At 39.6% G+C, this 21,820-nt stretch overlaps 1 protein-coding gene across 1 annotated transcript; it reads left to right on the forward strand.

The window, feature by feature from the left end:
* The first annotated feature begins 13,377 nt into the window (after positions 1-13,377).
* LOC139767745 (uncharacterized) lies at positions 13,378-15,490 on the forward strand. Its single transcript, XM_071697352.1, has 4 exons — positions 13,378-13,791; positions 14,355-14,662; positions 14,935-15,165; positions 15,257-15,490. Exons 1-4 carry the CDS (start codon positions 13,605-13,607, stop codon positions 15,488-15,490), a joined length of 960 nt encoding a protein of 319 aa, XP_071553453.1. The 5' UTR covers positions 13,378-13,604.
* The last annotated feature ends 6,330 nt before the right edge of the window (positions 15,491-21,820 follow it).

Consider the following 21,820-nt stretch of genomic DNA (forward strand, 5'->3'; position numbering starts at 1 on the left):
TCAATTATTGACGAAATTTCTCAATAGACAAATATGATAGAAAACGATCAAAATTACCAAAAATACTTATATTTAATTATCAAATTATTATTATTTTTGATGATATTAAGCCACTAAATATATTATGTTCTAATTGAGATCATTTTTATCATTATATTTAGATTAAGCATTAATTGCGAGAATGTCAAGCGTATAGATAGCTGAGCACCTTGAGTCACGCGCGCCGAGCGAGCGTTTTAACCCCTTAATGTTCCCGTTCTAATCGCGTTGTCACCCGCGGCAAATACAGTTACGGTATTAGAAACGATATGCTTACGGGGAACTGTTTGCCTCGCGGTAACTTGCTTCTAACCAGTTTGGAAGGTGCCACCGGAGGATAGGTAATCGTTGATCCACAAGGGATAGCACGTATGTCGACACATGGGAAAAATTTCAGCTGCTCTCGTACTAATCACAACTGTCGCTGGAAGCAGCACATTCATTTCACCGCTATGGATTTACGCGATATTTTGATGGTGTACACATCCAAAACGTCGCACAAATAAACGACACCGGAGAGAGATATCCACCGGAATTATATTTTTTAGCTGGAAATTTATTCAAACATTGGCTAGTTTCAATTTTACTTTTATCGAATTCGATCAATTTCGGCATAGTAATTAAAATAGAAGTTTGCATAATTTCTTTGATATATTATCGTTAATTAATAAGCAAAATTAATAATTTTCTTTGATGGGAGAATCTATAAAAGAGATATAAAATAAAAATTAACCAAATTTATTTTGGAAAGAATTAAATATTTTATATATAAATACCGAACATAAAATATTTTATATTTAATTTTAAATCGTTATTGTTTAAATTACCTTTACACAGAATATTCACTGCAAAAAATTTCATAAAATTGCTTTAAAATAAAAAAAGGAAACGGATCTATGTTCAAAATTCGTAAGTTAGAAGCGACAATTTTATCAGTATTGGAATGTTTTGTGATCATACTCGTTTGAGGCATTGAATAATTCTGCTTTCACATCCGACAGCCGAAGAAAGCATTAAGATTTCGCGCGATTGACTTGGGTTGGGGATTGCCGCGGAAAGTGCGGACGACATCGAGGAGAATGAAAAGGCACTGGCAATATCTTTATAAAGAAGTGGAATTTCTTTCAATATACAAATGTATTTTCAAATTTATTCATGCTTAACTGTATCCCGCTCTTGTCTTTCAAGTTTAGAAAGAATTTGCGTATACGGTCAACTTTTGTTTGAAGATTAATACAATTATATGTTTAAGATTGTTTGGTTGATTTTTAATCATTGTTGAACTTCGATTATAGCTAACTATAATTAAAAAATTATTAAATTATTACATAATTATAATTAAAATTTTCCTAACGTTTTTTTTTTAAATAATTTAACAAAAAATCTATTAGCCAAATTTTCTCAATTTTAAGCTGAATTTCTTAAAAAGTGATTTAAGATTTCTAAACTTTAAAACTCAATTTTCAAAAACTTAAGAGAAATAACATAAATTTAATTCTTTTGATTTTGAAATTAATTTTTTGATATCTGACAGACATTTAACGAAAATAAATTTTTTAAGAACTTGAACATCAAATATCCCTAGTATAATTTTTCCGACATAAAGACATAATTTTTTCGAATTTCTTTTAAAAAGAAAATAAGATCGTTGTTACACTAAATTTTTCTATTCAAGGTGGGATACGTATTAAATCAGAAATGCGCGATCACTTTCGCGCATGTGACAGGCGACGAAGACGAGCGCGGGAAGCGAGCCGGGAGGATGAATGAGGGCATGGGAGAAGGCGCGTTATTAGATACCCGATCTCTGGTCGAGCGTGCTCCCAAGCAAAACGCGCCGCCAGCAGAACGGCGCCGGTTAAGTTCCGAGAAGAGGCGCGAGTTCCGGCTACGCAAGTATGTATAAGATACAAGCTGGGTACCTGCGAACGGCCCGGCTCAGGTTGGTCCCGCTGACGACTAAAACGTAAAGCTCCGCTGTTCCAGGAGGTCGCGGTATAATACACGGCCGGATGGAATGCACCCGGCCAGCTAGATAAAGCAGACGATGGTAGTTTACATATCATGTGTCGCTACGACACAAATAATAAAGCAACGAACCAGCTGTTATATCCACGAATTACTGATCTACAATGAATACTCCTTGCATAAATACGTTAATTTTTTATAATAAATGTGTTTTTTTTTTTATAAAACAATAGTCTAACTTTGCAATTTGGACCAATTATTACAATCTTTTCGACAAACGACAATTCTTCAATAATCTACACTGAGAGAAATGTTTTGTTGAAACTACCAAATTTTGTTACAGTAACAAAAATGTTTTGTTGAAACAACCAAAATTAACCAAAATTTTGTTACAGTAACAAAATTTTGGTTGTTTCAACAAAACTTTCTTCAGCATTTCTCTCAGTGTATGTAACATCAAAGATTAACTAATAGACTTCCATCTGATGTCTATGTTTAACATGCGCGATATCATACAGCGATTTGATCTGATTAATAAAAATGGTATAGTGTCAAAGTTGCTAACGTTGCGTACGTAGTCGCCGTATCGCCGCGAAACGATGCGAGCGGCTACGTATGCAAGGGGATGCACAAGAGGCGGGAGAAATTCCCGCGACGTAAATGGAGACGAAGAATCCGATCGAAGGAGTGCGTCTCCCTGGCGCCGTTGCGTCTCTGCGTAGTCGAGACGATAGTCTGGGAACGTGCCGTCGCAGAGCGTCCGTTTACTTAGAGCTTGGCCCAGGATGGGCGGGCGGGTGGACTAAGGGGGCGAATAGATAGAATGGACGGATAGATAGAGAACGAGCGCAGTCTTACGAAAATGCACTTGTTTTCAGCAGGCTCCCGGGTCTCCGGGTAATCGATAGCGCTGTTGTTACAAGCTGCGACGCCGTACGCGTGCACCGTTTTTCCCGCAGCACATCTTCCGGCGCGTCGCGGTCGTGCCTTTAAATCCGGTCCGGATGATCGATAACTCTTCGCGGAACGACAATGATACTTTACCTCTGTAAATCTGGGAACACGTATCACGGAGCTCGCGCGGACGAAAGATATTTTTCGCAAATCGCAATGGTACTCCGGAGAATATTCAATACGCTGTACAGAGACGTTACTCCGACATCGAAGGGAAATTTATCTCAAACGCACTCAAAAGATAGTAGCGGTAACTCAGTACCATACACGAGAAATAAGCGCAGATACGGTATTTCTTTGCTCATGCATTTGAATCCATATCAGTTGAGTGATCGAGTAGTCCGATTGATGTATATGTGTCAATCGAACATAGAAACTTTAAATCCTACGATTATAGCGTGTCTTTTATTTGGTCTTACGAAATATAATTTGAAAATGGCCGGTTTAATGATATTTTAATGTAACGTATCTTCTGCAGATCAGACACCGTCGAGACTCGCCGACTGGCGACGTCGACGCTAGCTACGCCGAGACGCGGAGTTTTCACGATCGAGATAATATCAAGCATTCGAGTCATGGATTTCCCGAGAGGAAGAGCCGCGTTGCGCACGGCTAAAAGGTACGCGCAACGCGATCGGTCCGTGGATTCGACGTCTCCTCCCTTGGGAGATAGACGCCGAGGCGAAGAAGCAGCGCGCGCGTCCGGAAGAGATGGACGGAAGCGAGAAAGAAGCGACAGATAAAAGAAGAAAAATAAAAGAAGATGGAAAACCCGGTGGAAAACGATGGAAAAGGATCGAGGTGCAGCACAGAAGAAAAGATACGACGTAAAAGATGCTGTCCGGACTAGAAGAGAGGAGTGAGAGGGGAAGGAGCGAGGGAGCGAGAGAGCCAGAGAGAGAGAGAGAGAGAGATCGACACCGAGAGTCCGAAAGGAATTAGATTTGCTCGGCACTAGCCAAGCGCGACGGACAGAATGCAACGCAATCCACCGGTAATTCGAAACGCGTTCCTCGGAAACACGGGGAATTATTCCTTTGGCGCTGCTGCTGCTGCTACTGCTGCTGTTGCTGCCATTACTACCTCGACGATCCTACCTCCGTTACCTCACAGCGTAGTTTCTCTGTACCTGGAAGATGACTGGACAAATCGCTCGTCCTCGCGTTTCGCTCCGCACCTCGACGTCGGCCGTGTATCGATCCAATCGGCCGTGGTGGATATTTGTGTTAAATATCGATGACAACGATGAAACAATTAAGTATCGTAACTATTTAAGCCCTTATTAATTTAAGGGTCCCTTCTCCTCAGTAGGTCCAAAAAATAGGCGATTTTTGTGAATTTTTTGTGGAGAAAGTAAACAAAATAAATCATTCAATATTTTTGGATTATATTTATGATACTTTTAAGTAGTTATACAAATTTTTTCAGCCCATTTAAATAATTTGGCGAAGCGGGATACTGGGCAACGCGCGGAATAGGTTGCTCCATGGCGGAAGTCCTCCAGGTCGTAAAATGTGTCTGAAACATCGAATCAATCGATTTTCCTGTTCAGTACAAGTGTCCCTATAGAGTAGACTAAAAAAATTATTTTGAATAAAAATTCATAAAATGGCGGCAGTCCAAAGAGAAAAATTAATTTTCACTGTAAATTTTCGATACTTTTTTGCTTGTGAAAAATTAAATATTGCATATATCGATATGATTGTAGTCTACTCTATAGACAAACTAGTTTTATATATGTCAAAAAAAAATGAAAGTGTTTCATTGAAAATTACGTGAGTTATCACTTCCGCCGCGAAAACGCGTTTAAAGTTTCAAGTTATGTTTTCGTTGATATAAATGTATATATTTGGATACTTACAGCTAATCAGCGCTAATTTGCGCTTTTAACACACTATTCTACACACCTAGAGTTATCAAATTATGCAAAAAAAAAAAATTTTCGATTTTTTGAACCCAACTGAGAGGAAGGTACCCTTAATATAATGTATGAGCGATTCAGAGTAATATTCATTAAACACATATTTTCCTCATTTAAGAAAATTATTAGAAACAGATGACAGATATATTCTAATATTACAAATTGTGGACTAGATACTTATCGCGTTTCATTACACAATTCGTTTGTATTGCTCTAATTAAAAGAATATATGTATAGGCAATAACAATATGCAATGTCTATGCACTTGAACATAGCCTTTTCCTAATAACCCACTAAATATGAGACGCACAGAAATAGTAGAAATAATAATCTATATGCATATGGAGAGAGAGGATTTATATTTCTTATTCGAAACACGCGATATACACTTTTCCTTATAAAAAACCGCTATATTCGGACAAGACTTTCAAGATTGAGAAAGTGAAACAGCTCGAGTTGATAGCCGACATATACAAGTTCATCGAGCGAGCAATGCAACCACTATGCTCTTCATTTACGAATCCTTGCAGGTTGCGTCGAAGTTTCCTTTGCGTTGCCGCGTTCGCGTGTGCTAAGAGGGATCAAGATCGAGGGATCTTGCCAGAAACGCGAGGTCAAGTAAGCATAAGTGCTTGGAGTTTAAACAGCCGACAGCGCTCGCTAATTGTCTGACGAAATCGATTCTGACTCCTTAATGCATTTACAGTAATGATAAAATTTCATGATATTCATTCAAAAAATACATTATACGCTACACGTAACTGCGTTACATTATATATATAGTTATGTAATCACAGCGTCGCTAATAAGAGAGTCGGTTCATTAGCTCAAAGGGGGGAGGGGGGCAGCTTTCTTCAGACTTTATCTCCTGCCTTACAAAACTTGAGAAATTTCAGCTTGCTAACTCGCGGGAAACATCGGGTCGCGTCGAAAAACAGGTTTCGAATCTATTGCCGATCGCGCGAGTGCCGCTACGCGGACTTCTCTTCGCGTTGATTAAGTAATTACCGCAAATTGGGTTGAGCGCGGGCGCTCGCTATATACAACATAATATTAATTAGCATTCAATTAATTACAGTTAATCGATTCGCCGCCGGCTCGCGCCGGCTCCCTTGCGTTATCTCGAGCGATACCGATCTCTATGACACTATCTCGCGAACAGCTTATGGTATTTTTATCTCGTCGGCAAAAAAATTTTTCGCGACTGTTCTCTTTTTCCCTCTCCTTTTCTCTTTCTTTCTCTCTCTTCCTCTATTTATCTTTCTCTCCCTTCCTCCCTTCTCCCTCCCCTTTTTTTCCCTTTTCTCATAACGGACGCGCCGGATTCCTCGGATACTTACGCGGCATACTAAGCGCTAATGACGGCGTAAATGTTACCAATGTATCGCACGATATTCGATCGCCCCGTCGAAACCCATAAATTAAGATGCGGTAACGGGAGACGGTTTAGCTGGCGTAACCGGAGATTTTGCGGTGCACGTTACGCGTCCGAATCAGGCGGCAGCCAATGGTTCACTTTATGACGTCTAGAACATATATTTATGTGCTCAAAGAGGCGTGACCTGCTTAACAAAAATGGATTTTGCAAGCAAAGTAAAAATGTCGCTCGTTATTTTTAAAAGCATTCTGGACTGGCTTGATAAGTCTCATCGATTATAATCAAGAAAAAGATTATTAGTTTTATTATATGCAAAGGACGTTCGACTAAATTTTAGTAGAGAAAAAATTATCCATGTTTATGCTTACAGCAGTGGCTTACATTAGATATTTTTTTAGACAATTAGATTTGTGTTTCTGTTTCTGTATAATAAACATATTTTTTTAACCGTTTGTAAAAATACATTAAAAACTCTTAACTTTATCGTGTTAATTTCTCTCTTCTATATTATAGTTTATAAAGTTCTATGAGTAACGATATAAAACAGCATATATAATATTAATTTAACTTGCTCATACATTCGTGACTTAAAATATCTTCATAAAATCACGTTTCAGTTTTCAACAAATAGTATCGCGTTACCCAACAAAAGAAGTTGACGAACGAACACTTTACGTACATCTAATATCACTATGTAATAGCGGGTGACAAACCGCCACAAAGAAACCAACTGAAATTTAACTTTATCACAGGCCAGCCCGCCCGCCGTACGTCCGCCATACTCCGGCATACGTCAAACCATGGCCGTGCAAGCTAGACGGAATAGTGTGTGGCTGCCACATTTAGTATATTTTTACACCGTGGCCACGCTCTCGTTGCGCAGCGATGTCCCCTCGACCCTCTTTCTTTCTCTCTATCTCCTTCCCTCTCGTTTCCACCCCCTTCGCCGGCGCCACTCTCCCTTTCCCTCCCGCGTGTGTACCAGGTAATTGGGTGTGAAATGAAATCTAACGAAAACCCTTTTAGGCGTGTGCACAGTCGCTCGACTGTCGGCAGAGTAGCCCAGCCCCCTCCTCCGCTCGCACCATCCTTCCGTCCCCCGCCCCTGTTCTCGATACTGCACACCTACGCTTTTCCTCCTGTTCTCCATCCGCTACCAGTAGCGGATAGACGTCCTGTGTATATCACGATCGCAGCCAGGTGAGTGTACCACGTCAGAGGGTGTAGCGCAGTGGCGGCGGGGGGAGAATATAAACGTTGAGAGAGGAAGAGAGAAAGACAGATAGGTAGAAAAAGAAAGGGAGAGAGAAAGGGAGAAAGAGAGGGGAAGAGGAAAAGGGGGAGGGAGAGAGAGAGAGAGAGAGAGAGAGAGAGAGAGAGAGAGAGAGAGAGAGAGAGAGAGAGAGAGAGAGAGAGAGAGAGAGAGAGAGAGAGAGAGAGAGAGAGAGAGAGAGAGAGAGAGAGAGAGAGAGAGAGAGAGAGAGCACAGGCGGTTCACGATCAAATAGTTTCCATTTTTTGTCAGCACCGACACCCGCCCTTTCTCATCTACCCGTGCCGCCGCCGCTGCCGCCGGAGCAACAGAATATTACGGGACGATGGTTAAACTCCTCTCTCGCGCCCATCTCTCTACAGGCGACCGCCGCGTCACCTCCTTTCCCCCCTCCCCCGTATCCCTCTCTTTGTCCGTACTTCTCTTTCGCTGTCTATTCGCGTAATACGTACCGTTCTTGCTGGGCTCCTGCACGACGCGATGCGATGCAACGCGACGCGACGGACGGACGGACGCGGCAAAGTCGAGCTACGTGAAACGCATCCCGAAACCAGCAATGCCACCGGATTAACTCTTGTCGTCGGCAACGACCAACGCCAGGAAGTTACACCGGGACCGTGTAAGAACGCACCGGCAAATATCATGACCGCAACGGCGCGGCGACCTACTCTCCGTTTTCTCGAACGAAACGCGACAGAGGAAAACATAAGCGGAGACAAAGGAATCGCGTCGGAGTTGCGGTGTTTCATTCGCTGCACGGTTTCGCGTATTTTCTTTCGTCAAAAATTTACATTCGTAATTAATGTATAGAGTTTTCCGCACTTTCTTCCATCCGCGAATTGTTTGAGAAAATAAGCGGATTTTTCTAACGTCATAAAACAACAGTGCTCTGTAAAGTTGCAAAATTAATATGTTATTAGGAACACTCGGACATACAGATCTATCGAGTTAAAGAACTCCGCGAATTATTTCTAGATAAGCTTGGTTTTTGATCCTCCTGTCGCTAATTGCTAAATGGTAAGTTCCACCGCTGACATTTTCCTCTCCCATTTTCCTCAACGAAAAGCACCGTGAATTACTCTCGCCTTATACCTTCGACGCCATTGCCTAAAATAGGTCACTACCGCACATACACATTTTACGCGCGTGCAAGAAACCCGTAAAAGTTTATATGGTGATGCACCGTCAATATATTTCACTATTTTTGGAAAAATCTCCGATAAACCTTGTATATATGCGCGACAAAAATAATGCCTGTAAAGCACAAAGAGAGCTCTGCTCTATCCCAGTCATTACTATTACTATAATTACTATAATTGTAGACTTTACGCCTATAAAATTCATAACTATCAATCTTGAACATTAAAATGTCTCGATTTTGGAATTCGATATACAATTGCGTATAAAATGATAAAATTTATTTACAAATTTTTCTAAATTATATATTTTATCAAAAATGCTACAAGAGCTTAAAAAGCTTTATGAAATGCTTAGCACGTAATCAGGACTCTGTACGACAGCGCTTAAAAATATAAGAACAAATCATATCTTCCAAGTTTGACACTCCGAGGCACAGAAAGAAATATGTCACGTTACAATAATGCTTGTCGTGAAAAGAATTGATTCTCGATAAAGTGAACTTTTATCCTGTTAACGTCACATTTATGTCGTAAAGAATATTGAAAGACCTCGCGCGAGGACGGGACAAGAAGCATCGAAAACGCCGGACGGGACACGAGCGCGAGTTTTATGCGTGGCGAACACAATCGACCCGCAATGACTTTTAACGCAATCGTGAACATGTCTTGAACGGTAAAAGGGAAGCCGAGAGCGGGCGGAGAGCGAGACCCCTAGTCAACCTGGGTTTGCTTTATTGGCTCGTAAACGACGAGCCACGTCGAAGAGGAAGTCAGCAGCCCTTCTGGCCGCACGTGTACAGATACGCGTTTACACGTATTTGTTTGCGGCTCTCCAATTACGTTCGGGTTTCATGAGACGCACGTAAGAATGAGCACGTTGCATAATCCACCGGTGGGACGGACGAAGCGAGCGCAAGTGGGACATGAATCATTGCGAGTGGAGTGCTTCGTTCATCCAGAAGCTAAATCTCCCGTTAAATTTCAGCGGCTATACGGACGCGTCTATAAATTTGCATAACGATCGCTGTCGCCTACGTCGTTCGCATTGCTCGAGTATGTAAGCGGAGACTACTGTAGCCCGTTTACGTTTTCAATCGAGCAGTTTGAACATACGGATTAAGCTACAAATCAGTTTCGTATACTATTAGATATAAGTAATAATTTTCATGTTAGATATTATCATTATATCGTTAATTATATAATTATTATGCAACTAATATCGTGAATTTAAGAAGGCAAGCGTTTCTTTTTACGATCAGAAACCTAACACAAAATATTCCAAATATCAATTTTTTCATAAATGATAAGCGTTGCGCGAGAACTCTATTGGGAAAAAGGGTGAGATAACAAAAAGTAAGTTGCCAATCGTCACGCGACGCGCAGCCTTCTTTTAATAACTCTCGGACGTGCAAAATTAAAAATAAAATTGTTCTTGTCGTAAGATGAGTACTCTTGTCAAATAATGTTTTTTATATTTTTCGGATTGCAATATACTTTATGCAATACTTTCTTTATATGAAATTTTTAGAAAAAAAATTTAAAATAAAATGTTGGGGCAAGATTTAGGTAATGGATGATTTTTATTGCTTCAGATTTCATTTGGGATAGCTATTATAGGAAAGTTTCTAAAAGTAAATGAAAAGAAAATTATATAAGCTGCATATGTAACATTTAATTGCTAGTTTAGATACTCTAAATGTGAAACTTCGTAAATTGATGATTGAAAGGAAGAAATACAATTTAAGAAACATCAATTTGTAGCACGATCATCAAGAGATCACCGCTCCAGGGTGCTATCCTAAATGCTAGGCTAACGTAACGTAACGCGATGCGGGAAACGTCCGTGTTGTACCAACAGATGCTGCGAGCATGCATAAGCGCGTCCGAGAGTGAGGATCCCAGGCTACCACCTCCCAGTCTCGCGACGCGACGCCACGTGTGTGTACACGTTGTGTATCTTGCCAGGAGTGAGCTTTGTGAGATGGGCGATGGGGCGAGATGGGCGTGCACATGGGGGGCTACCGGTCTTGTCCGCAGGGCCGGACAACCAGCCATTATCCGTAACCCAGGGAGCACAGGTGTGTGAGAAGTGACGTTCGCCGATCGGACTCGCCTTCTCGTGCATCCCTCGATTGGGATCGACGGTCATCGCCGGCAATCTTAGGATCAGAAAATATGCAATAAGCTGCAATTGGATCCTTTTAGCGCGATCCTTTAGCGCGTCTCGCCGCCGCGGCGTTTGTGGGTTTCGCGTGATATATCGTTTCGCGCGTCGCCTTGCAATCGTTAACGATGAAAATGGTATAATTGAAATGTTACGTCTCGCTTGAGACAATTTTTTGTTATTAAAGAAACATTACATACATACAAGTGAACCCTGAATTTGTCCGCTGATTCTTGAAAATAAACATAGCCGTGGATACCATCTTCTTTGTTCTCCTTAGAAAGCAGTTCTCTTATAAGAGAAATTGGAATGTCGCGCAACAAATAATTACTGTAATTAGTATTGTTAGGTAGTAACACAATAACTTATTAACTTTCTGGTAAAAATTAAGCTTTTTGTTTAAGTCACAATTTGATCGCGACTAGAGAAGAGACAAACAGAGAGGAAGAGCGAGATGATTGAATAACTATTTTCAATAAGCTTTCAAAACGACATTTCTATCCATTAATCTTACACTTCACTTTGTTCCGTATAAGGTAATACAGAATTTATCGTGGCTAAGTTTTAGTCTCCTCGATACTCCTTCTTTTTCCTTGCTCTCGCTTTCTCGCTCCTGTCGTTTCCCGCCACCTTTCGTTTCTCTTTCACGGTTCCGTGGCGATTTCCAAGAGCGAGCGCGAATGAGATGGAAGGCAGGCAAAAGGCGCGCGAGGAGAGCTTTCGGGGAACGTGGAGAAACGGATGCGATTACCGAGTGCAGAAACGCGTATAACCATAGGTGGTATAGGCGCAATGCGGAAGCGGCGGCGGCGGCGGCGGCGACGGCAATCGGAGATGCACCGTTACACATGCACGTACAAATATATTTCGGATTTTAGATAATACGCGGGCGACGACGATACGTCGTGTCACTGCTAAGCAAGCGGAAACACGAGAGATCACGCTAACACCGTTGTCGCTTCGCGGTAAAGATTAAATCGGTGAAATCGTTACGTCTCGATCGCGCGACATATATGTAATAGTGAGCATGTATATTCCCGAAAGTATGACGCAATGGGCAACCGAGCTCTGACATCGAATTACAACTCGTAGATGAATTCTTTCGTCTGATTATTGCTCGCGTTCGTTCAGACCGCTTTCGGAAACGTTTACGCGTAACGTTGTTTCGAAGTAACGAGCGAAATATCAGATTCTCCTGTCACTCTATGAAAGCCCACTTTGAGCATTTCAGAGTAACGAGCATTTAAACAGAGAAGCGCCAAGCGTAATGCAATTCTCTCGTTCTGGGTCCGCGTCGCGTCGCGTCAAAGCTCCATGTCGGAGACATGCGTTTCGTTTTCATTATTTGTCGCGTTGTCTGAAGCTATCGATTTTATCGTTCATCCCGTGGCTGTTTATACACGCTACTATCAATAATGGCAACCCCGGTTCGACCAATCGCCGACTGCGGAGGACCTATTTCTGAATCGTCCCAACCGCTGAGCGCGACGAACCGGTGGCGGTGGATGGCGGATTTAATGACGATCGGCGGCGGAGGCTGATTGCCGAATCATCGCGCGAAGATTAACGCGGCGGTCCGACCCAATTAATACGGCCGAAAACGAGGTTACGCGCTAAACGACAGCAAGATAAATATCCGGCGAGTCAATTCGGACGACCGATTGAATTAGTATTTGGTATTTTTGTTTGCAATTTGTTTGGAATGATAAGGTAGGGAGCCCAAATTTCGTCCCCTAGTCACTTTTTTGTACCTGGAGACCGTATTAAATGATGTAAAAGCAAAAATTTGACATTACCTTCGTTAAATATCCCTTTACCTAGAAGCCAAATCGCCTGTATAATCAATTGTTAGTACCCCAAAAAATTAATTTCAAAAGTATCTACCCGAGTCGAAATTTAAAACCTACTATGAACCTTATTTATGGTTCTTTGGCCTCCGATAATGTTCCTTGGCCTGCAAGTTCTATTTTGAACTTGCTAACGCCTTCTTTTCGCCTCTGTTGAATCATGTTGTCCTACAGAATCCGTATTTATCCTACATTAGACCTACAAGTTTCGCCGAATTTAGAGAACCAATTTAAGCATGCCTACTTTTGTTCTTACAAGTCCTACCTCTTTATCTCTTTTGAATCTTTAAATCTTGAAAATTTTCATTGTCAATAAAAATATTAATACTCGATCCGCAGATCGAGAATGATTTTTCTATTATTTCAGCCTAATGCAATTAATATGTTAGGGTATAAAATGAACAGTAACAATCTTTCTCTTTCTATTTGCATATCTTGTTGTCGTTTGTCTCCTACGTCGACACGTCTAAAAATTTCTCTAATAATTTGACGCCGTCTTCTCTGCCCGAGGTCGCCAAAAGCCTTTCTTGACATTTCTACAATTGATGTAATAAGAATCTGTCTTATGCCTCATCTATACATACATACATACATCATCTATGTATACATACTCTTTAAGATCGATCTTCTGCGCTATAATTTATATTTATAATCCTTATCGAATATGATTGCTTTCCATCTCAGGACAAGACCACATAAGTATTAGTTTATCTTTCTTACTCACTGGATATCGACAAAGATAGAATGATGGTTATGTTACCGTAGCATATATCGGTCACGTGACTGAACCTAGTGTGACCACGTGATCACACTGCCACCACCGGCACCACCGCACCACCACGTAAAACAATCGACATAAGATAGTAGCATTAGTTGTGAAAATTCCGTTCCGTACTTTTGTGATCATTTTGACGAAACGTGATGCCGAAGCCGAAACCAAAGAAATATGCACTTATATGGTGGCTGGACAGTGCCTACAAAGATGTGATTGATTTGCCGGTATTGCCGCGATCTAGCAGGGAAGTTAATTCTATTGCGTCTGTGAAATGGCGGGATAATAAACGGAAAACAACAATCAATGCGCGCGCTAAAGTTCTCGCCATAAGTGGTAAATATGTCTTTCATAAAATAGTAATTGCTAGTATCGTAAAAATAGTGATTTAAGTGATATCTCCGACTATTGGCCAATTTCTTCACCGTCGGATAACTCTATCCTTCGGTTAACCTCACTCTTCATCTTTTTCTAAGGGGGCAGTTAGAAAGAGATGAAGAGTGAGGTTAACCGAAGGATAGAGTTATCCAACGGTGAAGAAATTGGCCCTATATCAAAGAAATTAATAGATAAGTTTTATTTTAATTCCAATTGGAAACATGCATTTCCGAGTGGCGAATTTCCGGTATTAATATCGTTTGCTCCTTTGTCATGAAAGTTTTTTACGCCATCATATATTTTTTTGCCATTTAGATTAATAAATTTTTTTGAAGGCTGATTTTTTTCTCTTTTAGTTATTTTTTACAAATAATTAAAAAATGTCCATTTTGTATTATATCTTATAATAGAATAAATAAAACTGTTAGATACTAAATTTTTTAATCTTTTCATGATTTATAGCTACACTAAAATTTATTGGTACATAGTTGTTATTTCGTTAACGTTAATGTTCTTCTCAGAAAATCGCGATAAACTGGAAAATATTATTGTCGATAGTCGTGGGGAAATACATGATGCCTCAAATAAAATTTTCTCAAAGGATGTATTGCAAGAGAAGAATGAGATTACACAACAGGAAAAAATATACAAAAGTATAAAAAAGTCAAACAAAAGACAAATTGAGGAAACAATAAAAAAAGATCGTCCAATCTTTGATAAAGAACATTCTTGCAACGAATATATCTTTCCATCTTGCTCAAAGATTCTCGACAAAGGGATACTTTTTGATAAGCCAGTAAATGATCAACAACCGACCGAAAACTTTCAGGTATCCGAAACTGTTAGAAATTTTGCACTTTCACTGAGAGAAAAATATGATATTTGTGACTATAATTAATAGTGACTATAATTAATATTGTTATACGTATAATTAATATGTAATAACAATATTAATTATAGTCACAAATATCATATATTTTTCTCTCAGTGTTATTATTTGGTAACAAAAAATTACTACGTAATTAAATACTACGTAATTAAAATCCATATTCTTAAATCTGAATTAAGCTTTGAGTATCTATTTATTTGACCATTTGCCAGAAATCTTTTGAACCTCCTAACTGGAATAATCAGTCCGAGTGGATGAAAGAGAATCCTGTGGATGCTAGTGAAAACTATCCGATTAGAAAAGTGTCTGAAAATAGTGACATACGTTACGACGGGCAACCAGTTTACACTGAGTTAAAGAACGTTTCATGTATGAAGAACTTGCAAAGCAAATCCAAAACATTTAGTAATAACCCGAAAATGTCACATCCTACGAAAGTACAGGTAAGTTGAAATACAATTGGTACTAACGATGACGACTTACGAAGTTTATAACAATTGTTATAGTAATTAATAGAGCACTTCCATATTATAGAGCATTGCAGGAAGAAATAAAGAGTCTGAAAAGAGAAAAAACGTTTCAACTAGTTCAGAATCTACAAAAGAATATTCTGTAGAGACTAGCAGCGAAACTTCGAGCCAGGATTCTTCGGATGAATCTCAATCTAGTGAGAACCAAAACTTCAATAGTGCAGCACGATCATTTGCAGGCCTAATACCATTTAAGAGTAATTTTCTAACTACGCGATGGCACGACTCTGTTCACTAAAATTCGGAATTATTTAATATTCCATCATCTTGTATACTGTACTTTCATTTAATGTGCATCTTAATTTTAATAAATAATGTATTAATTATGTAATTTACTTTACTACAGATAGAATATGTACGATAAGCGAAATATTATATTATTTAATATTTGCTTTTCGCACATTATAGTCTATCTACAGTTAAGCAAATTATATAATTAATATAGATACTTATTTATTAAAATCCAGATGCACATTAAATGCAAGTACAGTATATGAGATGATGGAATATTAAATAATTCCGAATATATATGCATTTCTAAAATATATATAATACAGAACATGGAGCCTTTTTAGAGGTTCTTAAAAGGTACTCTTTTGAGCCTTCACATGGAGAAAACGGCAATAAGTGACAATTTTTAGCATCAAGGGAGGACAATAACCAAGTAATGGATAAGCTTACATTGGTCCTCTAAATTCCGCGGAACTTGTAGGTCTAATCTAGGATAAAAATTTCGACTCGGGTACTTTCGGCGAAACCAAAAAAAGGGTTCCCAATTTCGTCCCTATACTAAATTCCGAAAAAAATGAGGTAATTACAATTTGTTTTTTTAATTTTCAACTTTATTCATATTATTTACTAAAAGTCATTATAAAAGTGAACATAATTAGTTGATGGTAGTGGATTAATACAAAATTTTATACTTATAAAAAAGCAAAAACGTGAATTTAGCAAAACTCAGAAAAAATATAACTTTATTTGAAAAAAACATTAATAACCTTATCATTATTATTATTATTTTTTTTAAGATGAGCATTTAGCCTTCCAAGCAAGTATCACAAATAAAATTCACTCATTCAGGGGACCAATTTAGGAACATGAAAGAGGACAAAATTAGGAAAAACCCTCAAACTAACATCGCGACTCCTACCTTCTCAACAAGTTAACCTGACGGCACACACCCTTCTATTGACAACGTACCTAATATAAAAATAACGCTTACATTAGGCATAAAGGACTATTAATAATGACATTGCAAGAACTCACGTTACCAAGAAAACGAAAAATCTTCGTAAAACCAGTACGGAAGCTTTCTCAATATATATTTAATCTTCTATAAATCTGATATTTATATTATTCGAATAAATACGTAAATAAATAAGCGGTGCTTTAAGCCATTCTTTTATAAATGGATTTAACAAAGTAACATGTTTGGACTCCTGAAACAAATTAATTCACCTGAGCGTTACTTGTCGGTGAAAGAAGAAGGCGAAAGGTCTCAATTCTTCAGTCCAGATATTATCGCATTGTCCGTTCCGCGTCTCACGCAGTTCATTACTGTTAACCGGTGCGCGGCAGCCAACTTTTATTTTCGGCGTTATGACGAGCGCAATCACGCCGGCTTGGCGATTCCTTCGAGGAAGGTTGCCGCACAGGTGCAAGCACTTGGCTCGATGGGGGAAGAATAGCGAAGAAGGCGGACGGAAAAGCGTTAGGAAGAAAGAGTGAGAGGGGGAGGTAGAGACGGAGGTATTTCGTCGGATCGATCGAGGTTTCGAGTTTATTACCGACGCCGGTAGTAAGATAACACCGACGAGAGTGATAAAGAACATCCTCCGCGCTCCCAGAATCGCGGAGTTATGGCGAGCCGTCTAGTCTGACTGAAATTTTCCATTCCGGAGCTCTCTATTCAGGATATGCACTGCGATCTCGGTACGTGACGATTATAATTCAAAATCGTCAAGGCAAAATTACATGTATTTTTGTATTGTTATATTTTTAATTTGTAACTTTGAAGTTATTTTATAATAATTTAATGCTAATTACAAAATATGGATTAATGTGGATTATAAAATAACAGTTTGAAGTTCCAGATTAGAATCTTATACTATAATAAGAGAGACGATATAATTTTTGCGATTAAGTATAGTTTCGACGATCGTTATATAGACATAAGATCGTTGCGCATCACAGAATAGAAAGCGAAAAGGAGAAAGAGAAAGAGATGCAGACTCTAATTCGCTTTTTTCGCGGTGAATTCGAACGCGACGCACGATAGCGAAAAATGGTGAAATTTGGCCTCGAAATACTTACCGGATGCTGCCACTCTCGATACGACAAAATTGACAAAAACGGTGGAATTTCACGGACGCGCGATCTCTGAGGCAAAGATCCAGGAACGTTCTTATGCTCAATAAGAAAGAAGGCTGCGCGTCGCGTGACGATTGGCAACTTACTTCTCGTATCTCACCTTTTTCCCAATAGAGTTCTCGCAACATTTATGCTTACATTTATAAAAAATTGATATTTGGAATAATTTATGTTAGGTTTCTGATCGTAAAAAAAAAAACGCTTGCCTTCTTAAACTCACGATATCGGTCGCATGATAATTGTTTTAGAAACTTTCCTAGCTATCCCAAATGAAATCTGAAGCAATAAAAATCATTCATTACCTAACTAAATCTTGCCCTAACATTTTATTTAAAAAAAAATTTTTTTTCTAAGAATTTCATATAAAGAAACTATTGCATAAAGTATATTGCAATCCGAAGAATTTAAAAAATATTATTTGACGAGAGTACTCATCTTACGACAAGAACAATTTTATTTTTAATTTTGCATGAGAGTTATTATATATAGCGGATTTTCAAGATAATCAATTCTTCTGACAGTGATTACAAAGACACGCGAAACGCATATTGACAATCTTAGTCATCTTTATGAAACGTCAATTGCGAAGCCTGTAATACCGTTATAGTCATTATCGTTCTGTGAAACATTTCTCTTATCATCTTCCCTAAGGAAACAGTCATAAGCACGTCTTGCGACTTCGATTGTCCTTACATCAAACGAAACTTCAATGAGAAAAATCGAAAATTAGCTCACCAATGATGCATTTCTGAATTATCGTGTCATGAAACATTATATAAATTAAATTTAAAAAGAGAAGTAACTATCATTTTGTAATATAGTTTATATCATTAAAAAATAAATTTTCGTATTTTGTACAACCGTCCTATTACTTGACGGAAATGTCAAGAATATATGTATATTTGTATATCATAACGATCATAACACGTGTTTTACATTTTCCTATTTTGACAATCAATAACGAAATGATACGAAAGAAAATGGTTTCAAGCATTTATTTCCAGTAATCATTACTTGATCATGTTCAAATGTCATTGGAAAATGTCTGAACGACATTAAGTTGCTCTCAATCGTCGGACACCCACGCGACTCTGTTAACTAGTTCAGAGTAGATTTCTCAGAACATATCGATTCATGTACAATGTAGGGTTAACGTTTGCACGCACCACGGATACTCTTATTAAGAAATTATCGATCTCTGCACTGACAGATGGCTCATGTTTTTCATTTAAAAATTTCTCCGCACAGCTAACTGAACTCATTTTCAATAATTTTATAGTATTAATATTCAAAAAAATTATTAATTCGATAACATTTTGTGTTAATAATTGTTTTCATTCTTAAACATTTTTTTCAACACTTTGGAAATTACTTCAAACAGTTCAAACAAATCTTAACAAAAAAAACCTAATTTATAAGAAATTGTAACCGAAGTTACAAAAACTTTGTATAATATTTGAAATGGAGTTTTTCGCGATATAACATTTAAAAATAAAAATTGTAAAATATAATTAAATATTTACATATTTACTTAATTATTTAACACGAGAAAAAAAATGATTTGACGATAAACTATTTCTCTGGAAATCTTCTCAGCCGCCTAACGTTGCTATCGCGATAAATATGATATCGGAAAATCTCTTACGGTTGAGAAAATGGTTTCAACGATATCAGCTTTTGAAAACAAGAAAAAAGGAGAATGAGAGCAGGCATATGACCGGTCGAAGTTCCGTGGCATTCGTGATACAATTCCGCGCAACTTTGTGACCCAACTTTTATTCTCGACGAAGTTCACCTTCGTTTTGCCGTTTGCTAGAAAGAAACAGGTGAGACCGAGAAAAGAGGGAGGAAGAAAACGTCTTGAAAACTGTGCAATAGATCTCACTATATAAAATTAATTCTTTTAATTGAAATTCTCACATCAAAAGTTTCTTTCCCAATTTACTCTTAAATAATTTTAAGCCTGGAAATTGCGTGCGTGACGCGTAAAGAACATTCTGTACGCGCAACTTTGTAACTATCTGTCTCGTATCTTTGGCGAAGATTATCCGGCGAGATTCGTATTGCATAACGCGCGAAGGGGGAGGGACACCGAGACCGATGGAAGAGGCGAGATAGGGTCCGCCGCAGGAGGAACGGCGGGCCCGAACAGAACCTGGTATTTCTGAAATCGGCATGCCTATATAATGAGCGTATAACGCGCATGGCGAGTGAACGCGTATGCGCGGCGTGCCATGGCGCGAAGTTAATACAGGTGCATTCTTCTTCTCTCACTCTCCGCGTCTCTCTCTCTCCGCCACTCTCGCGCGTCGTTCTCCCGCTTCTTCTTGCCTCACAATAAGGAAGCAGTGGCGCGGGTCGACCTTCAAAGATTGCCGGTGCTGGGCAGCCCATGATAATTATCATCGCGCGCGCGCGCGCGGGCACGAGCGAGCACGACTGGCGCGCACGTTGATCCTCAACTGCAAGTCTCGCTGGTGCAGGCCTCTCTTTTTCTCAGGAGCACAGTAATGTCGATTTAAACCGAGTTTTCGCGATACGTGCACTTCGCTACTTGCGAACTTTCAACTCACGAACTTTCGCCAAAACTTTCGTACGAAACTAACTGCAATCTGTCAGCGCCAATCCCGTACGCGTTTGTCCCCCTTACGTAACGCAAAACAATTTAACTGCTGGAATGATGCTAGTCTTCATTTAAATAAATAAAATTTCATTGCACAAAGGTATCTTAGCACTAATTGCTCCAGTTAATTAATTTACATTTACTTCGGAATATTTCACAATCACGATTTGATTGAGGCACAAAGTCACTCAGAGAAATCACATTTAGAAAGTATAAAATTCAAAGATGTGCATATTTCTCTATTATTTGCCCCGTTTAGATAAAATAACGTGAGATACATTGCCAGAAGACCACTTTTATTATGAACTTGCCGCTCGCGCCAAGAACACAGCGTTGCAAAGACGGTTACGGTTCGCAACGCATACGTTCTCACATGCGAATGCACACCGGTGCAGCGTGCGCCCAACGCCGACGGCTCTCGCCGCACGTAGAGTCGCGCTGCACCGGCGGCGTCGCGATCCGAATCGAAGATTCGCCGAAACATCCGTTAGATTGGATCCGCGCGATCTCGGAACGGTATTCTGGCTGGCATGCTCATTTGCATTAATCGCGTCCGATTTATCTTGCCCGACGCGAATTAAGCGGCTTCCGATATTCACTTTAAATAAATAAAACTCGGACTGCGCCGCGCCGCGAGTTCGGAGAAGTAAACGAATGAAATGCCAGTACGTACGATCTAAACGTATCTTGTGCACGGAAATTTAAAATAAATATTAAACGTATCAGATACGTAATCGAATAAACTGAAAAGAACCCTTATACTTTTTTTTCTAGTGTTAAACTTGCGCGTATCGGTGAAACAAAGTGAAATAAAGATTCCAGTGTTATTTTTACACAATATAAATCTTTGTATGCGACGGAATCGCGCGATGTTCGCTCGGCGAGCGAAGACGCGTCAAAGGATTAAAATCGAGCCGCCAAATATTACAGACAGCGCGTAGTTGAGAAAGGTCGAGGAGCCTTCGGGAATCTCGAGCACAGAGAAGCGGCGGCCAGTCCACCGTTGCAATTTCGTCCGGGATTTACTGGCGGGCGCCGAGGTATTACTTTTCGCGGAGGAAATTCCAGAGTGTAACGTCGCTCCTGACGTGCATACCGTAATGATCGTCTCGGTTTTTGCACGAACGGAGAATCTAAGCCGGTGTCGATGGTATACGACACCGCGCGCCGAGTTTTCTCGGCTCCTCTCGCGCAGCAACTCTTTACCAACCGTTAAATCGTTTACAACCTTCGTACCTTGTAAACGAAGACTGCCGGTGCGCGGCTTAACCGACTCTGTTGCGCGTCTCTTCTCTTTGCTAATGACGAGCGGCCGAGAGAGAGAAAGAGAGAGAGAGAGAGAGAGAGAGAGAGAGAGAGAGAGAAAGAGAGAGAGAGGATATTCCGCGCTATCTGTATCTACCAAAGGATCCGCGGAATCGCAGAAATTACGGTTGCTGTGATTCGCGCGTTCTAAACCGCTCGCCTTGGAATTTAACACATTGTATACCATGCGAATTGCTAGTGATTGCGCGTTACGATATTTATAGTCGTATTGACGTAGTAAAAAAGAGATTAAAAGAAAATACAAAGGAA

The sequence above is a fragment of the Temnothorax nylanderi genome, unplaced genomic scaffold (assembly GCF_030848795.1).
Source record: "Temnothorax nylanderi isolate EJ_2023f unplaced genomic scaffold, tnyl_v1.0 TNYL_tig0011_pilon, whole genome shotgun sequence".
NCBI classification, from domain to species: Eukaryota; Metazoa; Arthropoda; class Insecta; order Hymenoptera; family Formicidae; genus Temnothorax; species Temnothorax nylanderi.